Source organism: Pseudophryne corroboree, chromosome 4, assembly GCF_028390025.1.
Source record: "Pseudophryne corroboree isolate aPseCor3 chromosome 4, aPseCor3.hap2, whole genome shotgun sequence".
NCBI classification, from domain to species: domain Eukaryota; kingdom Metazoa; phylum Chordata; class Amphibia; order Anura; family Myobatrachidae; genus Pseudophryne; species Pseudophryne corroboree.
This window is the reverse complement of record NC_086447.1, coordinates 29,274,100-29,291,292: the sequence shown is the minus strand read 5'-3', so window position 1 is coordinate 29,291,292 and position 17,193 is coordinate 29,274,100. Positions and strand designations below refer to the sequence as shown.

Below are 17,193 nucleotides of genomic sequence, written 5' to 3'. Positions count from 1 at the left end.
TCTGCCTTCTCACTTTCGAATACCGAACTCTTTCCATGTTTATCTTCTGCGCACTCTCATTCTAAATCGTTTCCTTTCGGATTCTCCTAGAACAACCCCAGTGGAGACCGAAGCTGGAACGGAATTTGTGGTCAAGACTATACTCGATTATCGTTACCGTCACAAGATTCTGCAGTATCTGGTGGAATGGAAAGGTTACAGACCTGAGTAGAGAAGCTAGGTGAAGGCTTCCGATGTCTCTGCTCCGCGACTAGTTTGGATCTTTGACTCCAAGCATCCAACAAAGCCAGGAAAGTGTCCAGGGGCCACTCCTAGAGGAGGGGGTACTATTACTAACAAGGAGCGGAAGCCACTGCGCTTACCCCTTCGGATGCACTGGATCTCAGAGTCCCGGTGTGCAGGTAGCTCTGCCCCTCTGACCGTGAGCACCGCCATTACATCTAGTGTGCATGAGGGTGGGGGGCCGGTGACGTAATCAACTTCCCCAGCCAATGAGAGGAGTGCGGGAAGTTCAAAAGCAGATACCGGCAAAGCCCCGGCACCTGAGTATCATCGTTGCATAGCTTCCCCCAGGCTCATTCTGCAGCTCATTACAGTGTGTATCTAGCTCTTTGTGGTTCCAGCATTACAGTATATATCCAGCTCTCTGAGTTCCAGTGCTTCCAGCATTACAGTGTGGGTTCAGCTCTTTGAGCTTCCATCATTACAATATATATCCAGCTCTCTGAGTTCCAGTGTTTCCAGCTTTACAGCGTGTGTCCAGCTCTTTGTGCCTCCAGCATTACAGTATATATCCAGCTCTCTGAGTTCCAGTGCTTACAGCATTCAGTGTGGGTTCAGCTCTTTGAGCTTCCATCATTACAATATATATCCAGCTCTCTGAGTTCCAGTGCTTCCAGCTTTACAGCGTGTGTCCAGCTCTTTGTGCCTCCAGCATTACAGTATATATCCAGCTCTCTGAGTTCCAGTGCTTACAGCATTCAGTGTGCTTCTCAGCTCTCACCGGACTTAATTCATTCAGAGTTCTTCAGCATCGTTCACAAGTCATCACTCATTTCTTCATTCAGAGTTCTTCAGCATCATTCACAATCATCAGTCATTTCTTCATTCAGAGTTCTTCAGCATAGTTCTCAAATCATAATCTCATCTCTTTATTCAGTGTTCTTTTGCATCATTCTCAAACGTTAGTACTAAGAAAGTTGCATGAGGAAGACCTACATATGGCCATCTCTATTTCAACCCAGCTCCCGACCATCGGAAGAATCCCCGAGTACTCAACTCTCTCGACCCAGGTCTGTGACTGTATTATCTTAACTCTTGAGACCTGTGATTTCCTGCTTGGATCAGTTTGTGCTTAAAGTAACCTATATATATATATATACTATCATTTTCAGGTCACTCATTTTTAGATGATTCGGTGCTAATAATCACCTTATGAATGTTTGTTATTTTAGTAGTTTGTTCAATGTGTCTGTTTTGATTTTCTTTATAGTTCTGAATTTTTGTATAATGAATGAATGTTTGAATCAATCAATCAATCAATCAATCTATGATTTACCTGGTTACCACTACATAAATACTCTGTCTCTATTTCCTTGTACTGACCTTGGGCACTGTGATTTGCATTAAAACTCACATTTGGATCAATCCACCCTACCACACATGCTCACTATTTAGGTGTCACAGAGTATTTTTCCCGCCCTAGCTATAGCTCAGGTTGTTGAGGTGTTGCACGTAGCAAGCTTTGGCAAATGGCCTGTGACAACTGTAATGTTATAAACACAGACCAGTGGTCCGATGGAGAAAATCAATCAGGAACTTGAAGTGTATAGCGTACTGTAAATAAAAAGACACTGTAGAAAAAATTATTTCTCTCTCTGGACCAAAAAAAATAAATCAATAAATAAAAATAGTGTATACATACGCAAATGTACGTGTTAAAGCAATGAGCCATTGGCATTTGGGATATGTGAGTGTACAAGTCCCAGAGACAATACAGCATAAGCAAAATCAATTGAGAAGGATCACTGCTTCTATTTACACATGAGTGCCAAAATGGTAACCAGGGCCTCGTGGAAGCCCACATCTATAGAGTGAGCGACGGCATAGGTTTTACATGTGTAAGGGCAATGTTGTTCATGTGTCCCATTATGCTATTTAAAACACAGGACTATGGGGATAAGCGAGCTCTGGGCAAAGTAGCAAGCCAAACTCGAGTGCGGAGCGGGTTAACAAAATGGCTACCGACCACGGGTTAACAAAATGGCCTCCGACCTTGAACCAGGGCCTTGTGGAATCCCACATCTATGGAGTGAGCAATGGCATAGGTTTTGCATGTATAAAGGCAGTCCCGCTTGTGTGTCCAATAAAATTGTTTTGAAAAAGTGTACACACATTGCAACCCTTGTGAGAACCGAACTCAGGGTGAAGTGCATGGTAACTGTCAAAGTTGAAAAATATTGCAGTACACACATCACGTACAAATTACATACAGATGGCCTGCTGCGTGTGTACTTGTTCTGCCGTACATGCACATATCCGCAATTTGCGTACGGTCGCTCCCGCGGTCCTGCGCGTGGTGTGGGTATTTACAGCAGAGTTTGTGAATGCATGGAGGGCTATCAAAACATTACATATTTAATCCAAATAGTGCACATTGTACACATAGTCCCCTTGCACCACATCAGAAAATTATAGCTGTATAAATGGTAACAGAACAAAGGGATTCACCTTTACAGGATAGGAGGGGACAGAACAAGGTTACAAGGTGGTGTTTGGTATCCAGCTGTAGGGTATTTTAAGGGAAACATTCTGGTGTTGGTTTGCGAAAGATCGCATGTTCCTGAGGATAGTTATGTGCAGAAGCAGAATATAGATATAAACTGTATTTACTGTACATTATGTATGCAGCGGGAATCCAGAGGAGACCACCTACAAGAGCAGTGAAAATAGACATCGCCCACCTATTCAAACAGACCTATGACCTCTTCTGTACTGTAAATGACCATCCCTGTGTCCAATGGACAAAGAGATTACAGTATCCATTGTGTTATGTTTTGGATGAAGTGAATAAAGAGAGCCTGCAGCAGGCTTGGTCACACAAGACTCTCAACGCAATCAACCTGATTGCGGAGGACCGAGCCGGGTTGCAAAAGCGAATCTACTCACGTATGTACATTGAATGTAGCCATTTACTCTGTTGTATTGTAGTGCATAATTTGTATTGTTAACCCCCTTTCAGAAATATTACTCTGTGGTGTCGGAACCCAGTGATTAACTACAAATCGGTGTTGTGTCCTCTTTTCCCTGCTAAGGTTTAAAGTGTAATAGCATCACACTGCATTGCTGCGTAAGGTTTAAAGTGTAATAGCATCACACTGCATTTCTGCATAAGGTTTAACGTGTAATATCATTGCATTGCATTACTGCGAAGGTTTAAAGTGTATCTAAGTGTGTGTAAGGTATAGCTTTCATTCCTGCATGTCCTTTTTAATAACAAATATATACATCAATGAGCTTTGGAACTCAGATAATGTGTGGTTGTATTGTTTTCTCTTAAGGGATACAGCGTTTGCGATGTACAGCGCACTTTTATCGTATATGGTAATAAGATGTGCCTGGCGTCTGCAATATATATTAGAGCGGGCATTTTAAATATTTGTGAGAAATCTAAAAATGGCATTCATAGATGGTTGCTCGTCTGGGATATCACGTTCTTGATAATGCACTGTACATTACAAACGCGGCTGAAATTGACCGGCTCCAATGGACGCATTGAGAAGCTGAGAAAATCATCATATCCGTGTGTATTGTCATGTTATTGGTAAGACGCTGATATGAAATTCAAGGGACAATATGTTTCTCATAATATTTAAGATGCTAAAATGTATTTTTATTGTTGCAAAACAAGGTTCAAATGAGTCATATTGTGTTTGATTCAGATTGGATTGCTTATCTGTTAAGTAGGGTTAAAAGTACATTTAAAAGTTGCTGCAATAGCCTTGATATAGTGGTTTTTTTTAACTCAGCCCTAAAATAACTTCAGGTGCTTGCATGGTGCATGATTTCTTTGTGACAAAGGAAGCCGCATGGTCTGTCCTCCATTTTTGACTAACCACATGGCCTGTCCACCATTTTGTGTAACCCTCATGGATGTGGAAGGGGGATGAGCAGCGGCCATTTTGGGAAGGTCATTTTTCTAAATGGATGATTTTCAGTCTGCTCAGAAAAATCAGCTTTCCATGGTCACATCAATCACCATTTATGAGTTACCAATGCATTTATTTAACCCATGCCATAGTCAATTACAAATAGTTTCAGATGGGGCTTAATGAAAGTTAATAGTGAGATGAATACTTGATGTAAGAAGTACACACAGAAAAAAAAAGTTTTTTTTCTTTTTTTCCCTTTTACCTCTAAGATTTAGCTAACTCTGCTTACTATAAGATAGCCATTGAAATGCAAATTAACCTGTGTAACTGCTTTTTCTTAGCAGTGAACAACCCTCTTGAACAGGCAGTCAAAAGCACACAGCATTGATATGCAAATTAGAGACTTTAAAGGAAATGCATTCATTTCAGTAGGTGTGTACTGTGTGGGGGTTCTATGAGAGTCAAGTGATATATATTATATAAATATATATTATATAAAATATTATTATAATTATGTGTATATTTATATCAGTGTATGTTCTGCAAGATAGCTATCGAATATGAATCATACCATTTGAATTATTGATTCTTGCTAGATTCATTTAGAACTATGTGAAAACTGGAGATATTTTGTGCTATATAGTTAAAAAAAAAATATATATATATATATTTAAGGAAGTAAGTGTAAGACACACACGCAGCCCGGCCTAGTTGTAAAGGTTTATACAGAAGAAACTGTGTGTTGTGTTAAGTGAGCGATTATAGTTAATATTGCTCACATTGATAGAATTGTGTGATTTGTACTATTGCGGACGTACGGTTTTTGAACACGTGTCTCGGACAAAGTACGGGACTGCGTACGCAACGTAAAGACATACGCACGGTTGTGTGTTTATGCAACGTGCGTTAGGGTACGACCGCTAAGTACAAATTACACAATAGTATCGTATAGATTTAAGGAGGGACAGCAGCCACGCTACATTAGCACAAATTGCACGGTTTCCAAGATTTCGTTTAAATAAAACCTTTTTTACTGTATTGCCTCTGGGAATAAAGCTGTTTTATCTGAATGAAAGTTAATTTTCTGTACAGAAAAACCAAAGTGTATTTGAGTGAGCGAACGTGAGTGATTGAACGTAACATTGAATGTAGTGGACCCCAGGAATTCGGGATCCCATAGAAGTGGTACACCGAGTGAATGGAGACTCGATGGCGTGAGGCAGCTGACTCATGTTAATATAGATTGAAGTACAAAGGAGCAAGGTAGCAGAGTACCGCAGACTAGAAGGTCAGTGAGGTTTAGAGTACCGCAGACCAGAAGGTCAGCGAGGTTTAGAGTACCGCAGACCAGAAGGTCAGCGAGGTTTAGAGTACCGCGGCCCAGGGGGTCAGCGAAGATACCCATATAGGCTTTTTTTTTATATGCTCCAGCTGAGGTTTCGCAGCCTGAAAATCGATTCCATTGGTCGTACGGCGGATAAGTAACAAGTACCTATACGCTGTGCGATTGGACTGCGCGTTTTTGGGTGCAATACTTAGCGCAACGTGATACTCTTTTTATGAGCTTTGCGTAAAATTGCGGTATCATTAGCGCTGGATATAGCATACGCAAGTGTGATTTGTGTATAATAAAGGTTAAGGGAGTTTTCGCTGGTCTCTCTCAGGAAATCTCCAACGGCCAATATTTACTGGAAAGGGTAAGTTATTCCCTGAAACTTCCAGTAAATAGAGGTTACACAGGGGCCCTAGGTTGGGTACATTGCCTGCGCTATTAACAGTGTATGGTAGTACTGGCCAACGTGGGTGTGAGTGGGTGAAAGCACTCGGAGAACTTTCACCGTTGCCTTATATTGAGTATTTTGTTTTTTTGTGGGATTAGCCGAAAGGGTAATACCTGCAAATTATGGGGGCCAGTTGCTCAAGTAAGGGACGTGCAACCAGGGTTCAGGTTGACATTCCGCGGCCCAGGGGGTCCGCGAGGTACATAATGTGTGAGAAGCATGGACCACACACAGAAGTCTTTTTGCAATGAATGGGAACGTATGACTGCGGAAGATAGGGAACCATTCTCTAAGGTAGGCAGTTTTGAACCAGAGGTATTGCAGAATTTAAGGATTAGGATATGTCTAATAAAATCCAGAAAACAAAGGATTAGACATACAGATTGTTTAAATTTATGGCAACAAGAAGGGGATATGCAAGGGAAATTAACATACGCAGCAGGTTCTAAACCTAGCGGGAATGAGAACACAAACACACCATTGTCGACACAGGTCGAAGGGGAACAGAAGGCTACAGTCAATGATACATCCGTAAATGATAGTAATATGAAAGAGCAATGTATTAACCCTAACTTTTGCAAAATGTATCCTGTTTTGAAGTCTCTCCAAGGTTTTAGGTCACAGGAAGATGAAGGATTCAGCCAAATTACAGCTCTCCTCCAAGCAGTCACCTTGCAAGAAACTCAGGTGGGGCCTGTCCAACCAGGTAGTGCAGTAACAATATTCCCCAATAAAAGAACGGGTGAGGTCACAGCTACTGGTAAGTGTGAGACAGTTCATTGCACAGAGACAACAACACCTCACTGTAAACAGATTAGGAACGGAATGGTAGAATTACACCCTGTCTTGAAAATAGTAACTCCAAATGGGGGAACCAATAGTCAGGGAATAATCTTCACCAGGAATAATGCAATGTATTGCCCGTGGCCCAGAGATGAACTGCGATCAATCATTTCAGAATTCCCCGACCCTCGGAAGCATTTAGCCAGATGTCAGAAATTTTTCAGAGATCTGGGTAATGCGTATGAACCGACAAACAAACACTGGCGGATATTTTTGAAAGCGTGCCTACCTCCCAATATTGACACCCAAAAATGTATCACTGATTGTAGATTAGAGTCGAATAGTCTTATGACTGACAAAACACAATCAGGAGAACTTACAGCAAATTAACATGCAACTAGAGTTGTTTTTTCCCACAACTGTTAAGTGGAGAAATATTTTCTCCATAAAACAGAGGGAAAATGAAATGACATATGAATACTTCCATCAGGACCTGCAAATAATAGATAGATACATGGGGGTATCAGATACAGGGAACAATGCGAATTACAGGGAGGTAGCTGTTTCTGTATTAATGGACGGACTCAATCAGATAGTGAGGGACAGAGTACAAACCTCTTTGCCTGGTTGGAGAGGGGTCACAGTAGCTTGCCTTAGAGAGTGCGCAATTGAACACCATAGGAATATTGCTAGGCGTAGGAAACTGCAAGAGGAGAGGCTGAGGATTGAAAATATGCAAGCTCTTACACCAAAGTCTCATCAGCCCAATCCCCAAAACCCTAGTAGTAACAAAAGACCGAGAATATGTTACATTTGTAAAAAGAAAGGACATTTTGCTAGAAATTGTATGAGTAGTACAGCACATAGCCAATATAGACCCCTAGACAGAGTAAACAAGCCACATTATTAAACACATAGACGGGATCATTGGACATATATTAAGGAATCACGAGCCACATATATAAAACACAGATTCGGTTAATGGGAAGAACAGAATAAATGCAACTTTACCCTTTTGACAGAACTTACTGGGGTTAGGAGGAGGCCTCTACACTTCTGCTTCTCTCTCTAGCAGAAGTGACCTCTAAGTAACTTTACAGGAGTTTTGTTAGAGATGGTATACATATACAGTGCTCCCACCCAGGAAGCACAAAATATGTTAGATACCCACGAAGACTAATGTTGCATTTCACTGTTTTAGATGCATGTCCATCACAGGTAGAGGAAATTATCTCAAGGATACCGGGTTCCCTATGAACTTAGAATGGACAAGACACTGGATTGATGGCTGGGATAGTCCCAGTAGAGATATAACACACATAGAATTTATTTTAAGAGGAACAGACCGATTAGGGAATCATTCCCCATAGTGCCCAATCCAGATGTCAAACTTTGTAAAATCTTCTTTGCCTTTACAAGCTTACCTGTAACTAAACTCTATGTGATTGGTTTTCAAAAGCTCCCTCTTCATCCTTTTACGTTCACCGACAGGATTACAGTTCAAATGTCACATGCCTACTTGGTCTTTTCAGATTTCTGCCCAAACCCAGTTTATCTCACCAGCATAGGGACACCAGTATCAGTGTGCCTGGACATGCACAAAGGGTGGAGAATGGGAATACTGGTGAAGGTAGACTGTGCATAGATACCGATATACATAATGGTGTGACAGCCTGATGGTGAACGCAAATCTGACAAATTTTCTTTTTATTATTTCCCCTCTCTTTTCACGTTTCACAGATGGTTTACTTCACACAACTGATAATACACAACAGTAAAACACATTGATATGCAAGATTTATGTTCCCTACAGAAAGGTCGCTGACCCGGAGGAAACCCGTGACAAAGAGCAGAGTGTAGAGAACATCGTATCACTGGAGTGTCTGTTCTGGAAAGGTTGAGAGGTAGGACTGTTGAGACGGCACCTGAGCGCAGAGAACAACAAGACCAGAGGCGGTTTTCGCACCAGTTTTTTTTACATTTATATTATTTTCTCCATCTCCCACTACCCTCCTTCTCTCCTTCTCTTTCTCCCCCTTCTCGTTTCCCTTCTCTTCCCTTAACAAGATGGACTTACCCCAAGAGACTGCATTCCGGGTTTTCCTGTTAATCCTGTTGTTGACCAGGACAGTCTGTTTTGGTGAGGGTCCCAGAGAGGTCGAGAAGGGATCTGGAATGGGTTCTGATGGCGAGTACGGATTTGTAGAATCTCAAGAACAACACATCACTCGAACAAAGGCGAGTATCAGAAAGCGCTCTGGTAGTCAAGGAGCTCGGAGGCACTGTGAAGGGTTATTGTCTGAGGAAAATTGCATTTGTAGAAATTGTGAGAACATAGTCGAGGATGGGTGCATCCAAAGGTGTCAGTCCAGCCTTAATATCAACATGGACCGTCATCCATTGAGTGATTACCACTCACTAGTGGGTAAGGTCTTAAACCAGACAGAATGCTGGGTGTGCTCACAAGTACCTCAAGGTAAGAGCAAGTTAGGATTAGTACCATACCCTTTAGCAATAGATGAGGTACTCGAATTACGGGGTGGGAGACCGGTGGACAAGAAATTTAATATTTCTAGGCCCCCTAGCTTGAAGCTCCACCAGTATCATGTAGATAGATCCTTAGTGTGTTTCAACATTTCCAATTACCGAAAACCGGGAAATTGGGAAGTGACCTGGAATAACCAAGCAATGACCTTTTCACACAGAGCTGATAGGATACCCATAGACTCTGAACTTGTACGCCAAATAGCCAACAGTGGAAGGTATTTCCGGTATAGGTATACTCGAGGAAGCAAGACCATGTGGGTTGGAAAAGTATCACCAGGGTACTGTGCTCATATCATCCAGCCCGATACTTATACAGAGCAGATGGGAGAACTAGGGATTGGGTTTTTCGCTTGGAAAGTTTGTAATATGGTGATGTCATATTTTGTCCCCTATGTTCTCCCCGATGATGCCTATTTCATATGTGGGAGGAAGGCATATAAGTGGCTTGCCCCGAACTCAGAAGGATTGTGTTATATTGGAAGAGTGTTGCCAGAGGTCATGACCAAAACCCATGATAAGATGAAAGACGTTCACCGCAGTACTCAGGCTCCTTATACTCATACTCACTATGAACACATCGTCAAGAGACACCTCATAGAGAGGACAGAGCACATAGCCTCTGATTTGATCCACGAATCCACCGGGATTCAATTCCTTCTCGCATTAGACATCACCCGTACTGCCAGAGGAATTATAAATTATAGGTATATCCATGCGCTGGCGAACTTGATAGATAATATCACTGAGATGTATGACGATACCTTCAGGTATACAGGAAGGGAGTTACAAGCTTACAAGAAGGAATTGATTCAGCACAGGATGGTCCTTAATTATGTCACAGCAGTGACTGTGTCACTTTGGCAACTCAATACGGCGTGAAGTGCTGTACGTATATCACGAACAGCACTGACGACCCCACGGAGATCATCGATCAAAAGATGGATGATATTTTACAGTGAAAGTGGGAGTTCCGGAGGAGACACAACCTTACTCTAACTGCTGTGAGTAATGAACTGACCGGCTGGGTTTCATGGTTGAACGCACGCAATTGGTTCTCAGGTTTAGGAGAGTGGGCTCAAAATGTTATTATGAGTGTAGGGAAGTTTCTCCTTTGTATCCTGGGAGTTGCATAATTATTAGCTTGAAATTCAGGTGTGTTCGAATTCAAACGCGGCGCAAACACGGCACAAAATTGATGAGTCTAAGGAGCGGGGGCGCTGTTACAGCAGCAGATTTAATTTATGACCCATCCATAGAGACAGTGTTGTGATAAGTATTGCAAATGAATTCCATGGCCTGTTTCTTTCACCAGTTTTTCCTTTGTCTCCCCCTCTGCCCAGATACACCCATCCGGAAAAGACATCAACCATACCCAAGAATGTTTATGAAAATGTTATGTGAATGTATTTTAGATATGTGTCTTATCTTCATCTCTACTACCTTCAGTTAATGACACACATAGTCGACAGGTGATATACACATATACTAGCACTCACATATGTTCCCCCTCCATGTATCATCAACTAAATGTGCACCCCATTTGATGGAACAAGAAGCCGAAAAGAGCTCGGTAGTGTTTGTTGGCCCACTTACAGACCCTTAATACGGGATAAGAAGGATTTAATGTAAACCAATACCTCGAAGCTTATCTAGAACATATACGGTACGGTGATACATGCCCCTCAGACATGGATTCATACATACACACTTTTTACTGTCCCACTAGGTCATACATTTCCCACCTACAAATCTCCCCCGATCATCATCGTCTATAAATGTTGCTTTAATATTTTTCTGTTAAGTGATTAGATAGTGGCAGTTATTGGTGACTGCCAAAGGGTGGAATGTCAAAGTTGAAAAATATTGCAGTACACACATCACGTACAAATTACATACAGATGGCCCGCTGCGTGTGTATTTGTTCTGCCGTACGTGCACATATCCTCAATTTGCGTACGGTCGCTCCGGCGGTCCTGCGCGTGGTGTGGATATTTACGGCAGAGTTTGTGAACGCATGGAGGGCTATCAAAACATTACATATTTAATCCAAATAGTGCACATTGTACACATAGTTCCCTTGCACCACATCAAAAAATTATAGCTGTTTAAATGGTAACAGAACAAAGGGATTCACCTTTACAGGATAGTAGGGGACAGAACAAGGATACAAGGTGGTGTTTGGTATCCAGCTGTAGGGTATTTTAAGGGAAACATTCTGGTGTTGGTTTGCGGAAGATCGCATGTTCCTGAGGATAGTTATGTGCAGAAGCAGAATATAGATATAAACTGTATTTACTGTACATTATGTATGCAGCGGGAATCCAGAGGAGACCACCTACAAGAGCAGTGAAAATAGACATCGCCCACCTATTCAAACAGACCTATGACCTCTTCTGTACTGTAAATGACCATCCCTGTGTCCAATGGACAAAGAGATTACAGTATCCATTGTGTTATGTTTTGGATGAAGTGAATAAATAGAGCCTGCAGCAGGCTTGGTCACACAAGACTCTCAACGCAATCAACCTGATTGCGGAGGACCGGGCCGGGTTGCACAAGCAAATCTACTCACGTATGTACATTGAATGTAGCCATTTACTCTGTTGTATTGTAGTGCATAATTTGTATTGTTAACCCCCTTTCAGAAATATTACTCTGTGGTGTCGGTACCCAGTGATTAACTACAAATCGGTGTTGTGTCCTCTTTTCCCTGCTAAGGTTTAAAGTGTAATAGCATCACACTGCATTGCTGCATAAGGTTTAAAGTGTAATAGCATCACACTGCATTGCTGCATAAGGTTTAAAGTGTAATATCATTGTATTGCATTACTGCAAAGGTTTAAAGTGTATCTAAGTGTGTGTAAGGTATAGCTTTCATTCCTGCATATCCTTTTTAATAACAAATATATACATCAATGAGCTTTGGAACTCAGATAATGTGTGGGTGTATTGTTTTCTCTTAAGGGATACAGCGTTTGCGATGTACAGCGCACTTTTATCGTATATGGTAATAAGATGTGCCTGGCGTCTGCAATATATATTAGAGCGGGCATTTTAAATATTTGTGAGAAATCTAAAAATGGCATTCATATAACCATTATTATTCTTGTGCTGTAGTGTAGTTCAATGGAAACCTCAGGCATGTGCAATGGTGATCCTTGCACTATAGTACAGTATTTTATTGGACACCTCACGCATGCACAATGGTGATTTGCAAAAGTAACATCTGGTGGATGATGGCTGGTATTACACTCACCGGTAACGCCATATGCCACACGAATATGCCATGCTAAGCTCTATGTGCATCTCTGCCACAGCGCGCCACCTTACATCCACGCACACTGCGACTCCATGATCGGAACAAACACCGTAGACAGTATAGATGAGTGAGGCTTCATCTGTACATTCAATCTGTTTCTAAATACTGTCACATACAACTAAAAACATATCCAGAGTGCCCCTATCTCACAGCAGACATTGTAGTAACTCTGTATCATGCACTCATTATCTCCCACATTGATTATTGCAATAGTTTCCTTATAGTTTTCCTGAAAACAGACTAATAGCATTACAATCTATATGGATTGCAGCTGCAAGGCTGACCTGCGTTGCTGAATGTTCATTGTGTTCTGCTGCAATCTGTTAGTCCCTCCATTGATTACCAGTATTCTTTTAAATTCAGTTTAAAATACTTTTACTTTTAAACAAAGCTATTTTCCAAACTACACCAACATACTGTACATCTCTTTGCTTATCTCAAAACATTACCCAACCTCTCTGCTCTGCACAAGATCTGCATCTCTCATCCACAATAACTACCTGCTCCCATTAACGGTTACAGGATGTGCTGTTGGGCTGCACCCACATTGTGTAATGCCCTCCCATGCACAGTAAGACTTTCCTCTAGTCTCCAAACATTTCCATTTTCCCCAAAATCTCACCTATTCATGCAAGAATGGTGTGTGGAGTTTGTATATTCTCCCCGTACTTGCGTGGGTTTCCTCCGGGTACTCTTGTTTCCTCCCATATTCCCAAAAATTTACTGATAGGTTAATTGTCTCCTAACAAAATTAACCCTAGCGTGAAATGTGTCTGTGTGTACATGTGATAGGGAAAATAGATTGTAAGCTCCACTGGAGCAGGGACTGATGTGAATGGTCAAATATTCTCTGTAAAGCGCTGCGGAATATGTGTGCGCTATATAAATAAGTGGTAATAAATAAATAATAAATAATATTCCAGAAACACCCACATAACCTCCAAAGGCTATTCTACCAAAATACTTTTCTTTTATAAGCACCGAAAACTTTACATGTTTCCTGTGTCTCTCTCTACATCCTCCTGACCCCAGCCTGGCATTCCTGTGTCACTGGATCATACAGCCCACCAATATGTAGCACTTATCCTTGTGTATCAATGTATCCGGTCAGATGGTCGACAATGTTAAGGTCGACCCTCATTAGGTCGACCACTATTGGTTCTTTATTGACATGGTTGACATGGACTAATGGTCGACACACGAAAGGTCAACACATGAAACGGTTGACATGAGTTTTTCTACATTTTTTTCATTTTTGGAACTTTTTCATACTTTACGATCCACATGGACTACGATCGGGAACGGTAACCTGTGCCGAGCGCAGCGGTATCATAGCGAGGCACCTTGCCCGAAGCATGGTGAGCAAAGCGAGCCATGCAAGGGGACGCGGTGCACTAATTGGGGTTCCCCATCACTTTACGCAGGAAACGACACAAAAAATTAAAAAAACTCATCTCGACCTTTCATGTGTCAACCATTTTCATGTGTCGACCATTAGTTCATGTTGACCATGTCGATGTCGACCAATAGCAGTCGACCTAATGAGTGTTGACCTTAACATTGTCGACCATTCATACCGGAACCATGTATCAATTCCTATTTCCCTATAGAGTGTAAGCATGCGTGCAGGGCCCTCCTACCTCTATAACTGTCTGTTATTTCCCAGTCTTGATTTATTACTGTTTTTCACCAATTGTAAAGTGCAATGGAATACACAGGCACTATATTAGTAAATGTTAATAAATAAATAAAATAATTAATATCTGAGTAATAGGCAAGGATTTATTTAAACTATCTGCGTAGTTACCTTAAAAGACACAGGGCCTGATTCAGAAGGTAAGTATAAAAATGATGAAGACCTGTGCATGGAGGGCCTAATTCATGCCTGTACGCCCATTGCCTATGCAGCTGCGTTTTTCCAGACTACTGACCTGCCAATCAGCATAAGTGAAACTGACACCCAGAAAGGATATAGATGCCCACAGGAGCCATCATAACGTTCTCAGCAATTGCAGCATCAACGTAATAGTGAGGAACAGCAACTCCCCGTGTTACTCTATGATCATGCAGACTGGCCGCAGCAGTAACGACACTGGGGTCATGTTTCTCTACATACAAGATCACAGCTGAAGGCAGATAAATACCTCAAAAAGGGACATTACACACCTGCATTTTTGCTGCCACTCCCAATTACCCCCACCAAATGGTCCCTTCCTGTCAATCACTCTGCTTTAAAGATCTCACTGTGAATGGTATTGCAAAGGTACCTTGGAACGTATGCAGTATTATCACGGTGCATGCTCAGTCTGCCAATAATCGCTGAGTTGCGTGAACATTGGCATTGTGTACAAATATGAATTAGGACTTGAGTAAATAATCTGATGTTGTTAGGCGAGCTGCTTATACCAAAAGGTAGCCGACCTGAGTAACTGGATGGATAAAATCAAGTAATAGCGCTTAACCATATACAAAACAGTGCACTAATCAAATACAGATGAACAATGGTGAACACTAAAGTCATAAATTGACACAATTGAAAGTGAGTAATTTAGACAGGTGAGAGTCTGCTACCTTTGAAAATACCTTAGTTACTTACATCTTACTGACATGTGAAATGGAAAAACAATATTTAAACAGGATCTGGTTAGGATCTTGTCGTTCAGGATCCCAGCAGTTGGAATACTGACACTGGAATCCCGACACAGCTTAGAACATATGCGCCGGGATCTCAACATGGATCGCAATCCCTGTACCGGGATTCCAATGCTGGGAACCTGTACAAAGGTATGCCGGGCTGTAGAGAGTCATGGGAGGTAAGCCAAAGGGGGTAGGTTAGGTCTAGGCTGTGGGGAGAGAGTTAAGGGTAGGCTACAGAGGAGAGGGTTAGGGTAAGGCTGGTGGGTGGAAGAGGTTAGGGTTTGGCACCACTGGGAAGGTAATCAGGATTACGCCATGACAGTACCAAATATTTCTGCACCTTAACCTTTTTCGGAGAGGGAAGGAGGAGTGTTTCCACTCCTTGCTCATTTCTTTGGTCTCCATATCGTACATGTAGACCCAACATTCATCCATAGTCAATAGAGGTAAGCCAAAGGGGGTAGGATAGGTCTAGGCTGTGGGGATAGAGTTAAGGTTAGGCTACAGAGGAGAGGGTTAGGGTTAGGCAGTTGGGTGGAAGAGGTTAGGGTTAGGCACCACTGGGGAGGGTTTGAGCAGTGCCGTTTCTTGCGGCGGGCGAGCCGTGCAACTGCACGGGGCGCCCGCTGCGGCACTTTGCGTGTCCTTGTCTGCTCCTCCTTCCTCTTCCCGAGCACTCCTGCTCGGGGGGCGGAGTTTCACGGAATGATGCGATTGCGTCATGACGTCACGATGCAATCGCGTAATTCCGCGAAACCACGCCCCCCGAGCAGGAGTACTCGGATGATGGAGGAGGAGCAGACTACCTGGAAGGAGGAGGCGGCCGGCGCGAGGGAGGTGAGCGGGAAGGTTCTGTATATGTAAGTAGTATTTCTCTCCCCCCTTCCTCTCCCTTCCTCCCCCTTCCTCCCCCCCCCACTTGACACCTGCCTGCCGCACTGTATTTAATGGGGATACCTGCCTGCCGCACTGTATTTAATGGGGACACCTGCCTGCCGCACTGTATTTAATGGGGACATCTGCCTGTGTACTGTGTAAAATGGGGACACCTGCCTGTCGTAGTGAATAAAATGGGGACACCTGCCTGAGTAATGTGTAAAATGGGGACACCTGCCTGCTATACTGTGTAAAAAGGGGACACCTGCCTGCCGTACTGTGCTAAATGGGGACATGTGCCTGCCGCACTGTGTAAAATGGGGACAAGTGCCTGCCGCACTGTGTAAAATGGGGACACCTGCCTGCCGCACTGTGTAAAATGGGGACACCTGCCTGCCGCACTGTGTAAAATGGGGATACCTGCCTGCGTAATTTATAAAATGGGGACGCCTGCCTACGTACTGTGTAAAATGGGGACACCTGCCTGCCATACTGTGTAAAAAGGGTACACCTGCCTGCCATACTGTGTAAAAAGGGGACACCTGCCTGCCGTAATGTGTAAAATGGGGACACCTGCCTGCCATACTGTGTAAAATGGGGACACTTGCCTGCCGTGATGTGTAAAATGGGGACACCTGCCTGCCGTGATGTGTAAAATGGGGACACCTGCCTGCCGTACTGAGTAAATTGGGGGCTTTAGATTTTTTTATTTTTCCCTGTGGTGGCCGTGATGATATCAAATGAGGCCACGCCCACTTTAATGAGCCCACACCCATTTTAATGAGGGGGGGCGCATTTTGAAATCTCGCACTGGGAGCCAAATTGGCTAGAAACAGCCCTGGGTTTGAGTTAGACTGGGGATGGGGGTTTGGGTCAGGATGTTGGAAAAGAGGGTTAGGGAAGTTAGTGATTAGGGCTAGAATACTTACCTGCTAGGTGTCAGGATTATGAGCATCATGATGCCACTGTTGGTATTCCGACTGCCAGCATCCCAATACCAACCATTTTTTACCATTCTCCCTGGACACCTGGCATTTCAGAGGGGTGTCAAAAAGTTCCAAGTATCACTATGAACAGAATTAGATAGAAGGTTAAAGTG

The 17,193-nt window shown here is 42.8% G+C and overlaps 1 protein-coding gene across 1 annotated transcript in view; it reads left to right on the top strand.

Moving 5' to 3' along the window:
- The window catches only part of LOC134910772 (uncharacterized), an 80,388-nt gene that overhangs the window by 20,849 nt on the left and 42,346 nt on the right, over positions 1-17,193 (top strand). Inside the window, exon 6 of the mRNA XM_063919156.1 lies at positions 91-194. Within this exon, the coding sequence (XP_063775226.1) occupies positions 91-194 (104 nt within the window). The remainder of the gene's footprint in view (positions 1-90; positions 195-17,193) is intronic.